Source organism: Bidens hawaiensis, unplaced genomic scaffold (genome assembly GCF_021521415.1).
Source record: "Bidens hawaiensis isolate Kalapana, Puna unplaced genomic scaffold, B.hawaiensis_p1.1 tig00013866_1, whole genome shotgun sequence".
Taxonomy (NCBI): Eukaryota; Viridiplantae; Streptophyta; class Magnoliopsida; order Asterales; family Asteraceae; genus Bidens; species Bidens hawaiensis.
In genome coordinates, this window is record NW_027492186.1 from 514,806 (window position 1) to 516,762 (window position 1,957).

Genomic DNA, 1,957 nt, shown 5'->3' on the forward strand with positions numbered 1-1,957 from the left:
TAGAGGTCAAGAAATGCCTAATGGAGTTACCTACGTTGACAGCACCTTATGCGGGAGAACCTTTAACACTATACATATCAGCATCTGATATTGCCATCGGTGCTGTATTATTGACGGATAGAAAGAATGTCCAAACGCCGATCTATTACGTCAGTAGGACATTGTCAGACCCGGAAACCAGATATTCAATGCTGGAAAAACTTGTTTTAGCACTGGTCTATGCTGCCTGACGTCTCCACAGGTACTTTCAGGGACATCCCATCATTGTGTTAACTGGATAAAAACTCAAAAACGTTCTGCGTAAACCAGAATTGTCTGGGTGACTGGCGAAGTGGGCCATCGAGCTGGGTGAACATCCGATATAATATAAACCCAGGCAAACAATTAAAGGACAGGTGTTGGCGGACTTCGTCACTGATGTTCCGCAACACAAAGAAAAATAATGTTTGATTAAGCAGCAACCCCAAGCACCTCCTGAACAAGGACAAATTTGGTAATTGTTCACAGACGAGGCTTCAAGCAGTGATGGATCTGGCGCAGGCCTCAGGATAGTCAATCCCGAAGGCCACGAATTTACTTACGCCATAAAGTTAGACTTCAAAATACTAACAATGAGGCGGAATATGATAGCCAAGAATCTTGGGGTGAAACAATTGGAAGCACGGGTGGATTCTATGCTGATTGCAGGACAGATTAACGGAACTTACGAAGCAAAAAATGATCTCATGGCTTCATATCTGTCGCAAGAAAAGGACTTAATTCGCCAATTTTCCTCTTTCAACATTATTCAAATCAAGAGGAGCGAGAACAAGTCAGCGAATGCCCTTAGCAAGTAGGATTCAACAAATTTTGAGCACTTTGCTAAGGATATTCGTGTTGAAGTCCTTGACCACCCGTCCGTTCCGCAAAATCAAGTTCTGGTGATTCAGACTGGCAGAGAATTTTGGATGACACCGATTATAGCTTATCTGTCGTCAGGAATTCTACCAGCAGAAAGGCGGCGGCTCGAAAATCAAGCACAAGGCCTTGAATTACCAATGAATGATGGTATTTTATATCGAAGATCGTTCTTGGGACCATTGTTGCGTTGTGTGGATGCCGAAGACGCGAACTACTTAATACGAGAAGTCTACGAAGGCATTTGTGGCTTAAACGCGGGTCCTAGGATGACCGTGGCAAAACTCACGAACGCTGGATATTACTGGCCTGGGATGCATTTAGACGCTGTGGAAGAAATCAGGAAATGTGATTCTTGTCAACGTCATGCTCCTAATGCCCTGCGCCCAAATAACGAGTTGATACCGGTGACATCTGCATGGCCGTTTCCGAAATGGGCCATCTACATTATGGTACCATTCCCAGAAGCCTCTGGACGAGTCAAATTTTTGATAGTAGCCATTGATTACTTCACCAAATGGGTGGAAGCCAAACCAGTTGCATCAATCACGACATCAAGCATTAACTGGTAATTCATCATTTGTCGGTTTGGTCTTCCGCAGGATCTGGTAAGTGACAATGGGACCCAGTTCGCGGACAATGGACTACAAGAATGGTTAAAAGAACTTCAAGTCATTCAAAACTTTACATATATAGCCCATCCGCAAGCAAACGGTCAGGTTGAACGAACCAACCGAACAATCAAGGAAGGGATTAAGGCGAAGTTAGGAACTAAACGGACGGGTTGGGTTGACGAATTGCCCCATGTACTTTGGGTCTTCCGCACCCAAAAGTATTCCAGTAATTCTGAGACGCCCTTTAGTCTAACCTACGGAACTGAGGCCATGATCCCAGCCGAAATCGGGATTCCATCAACAAGGGTTTTGTTGATTGATGATAATAATCACAAACTCCGGATGAATCTTGACCTCCTGGAAGAAAGGAGGGAATTGACATAGATCCGCGAGCAAAATTATAAACGCCAACTGCAGAAATATTATAACTCGCGGGTTCAAAAATG

The 1,957-nt window shown here is 44.2% G+C and overlaps 1 protein-coding gene across 1 annotated transcript; it reads left to right on the top strand.

Annotated features, from left to right (window-relative positions):
• The first annotated feature begins 947 nt into the window (after window positions 1–947).
• Window positions 948–1,469, top strand: LOC143545186 (uncharacterized). Its single transcript, XM_077037114.1, has one exon. The coding sequence runs from the start codon at window positions 948–950 to the stop codon at window positions 1,467–1,469; it is 522 nt and encodes a 173-aa protein (XP_076893229.1).
• The last annotated feature ends 488 nt before the right edge of the window (window positions 1,470–1,957 follow it).

What these genes read in the sequence shown, in the direction of transcription:
- LOC143545186 (XM_077037114.1), top strand. Translation starts at nt 948, where the DNA reads ATGACACCGATTATAGCTTATCTGTCGTCAGGAATTCTACCAGCAGAA.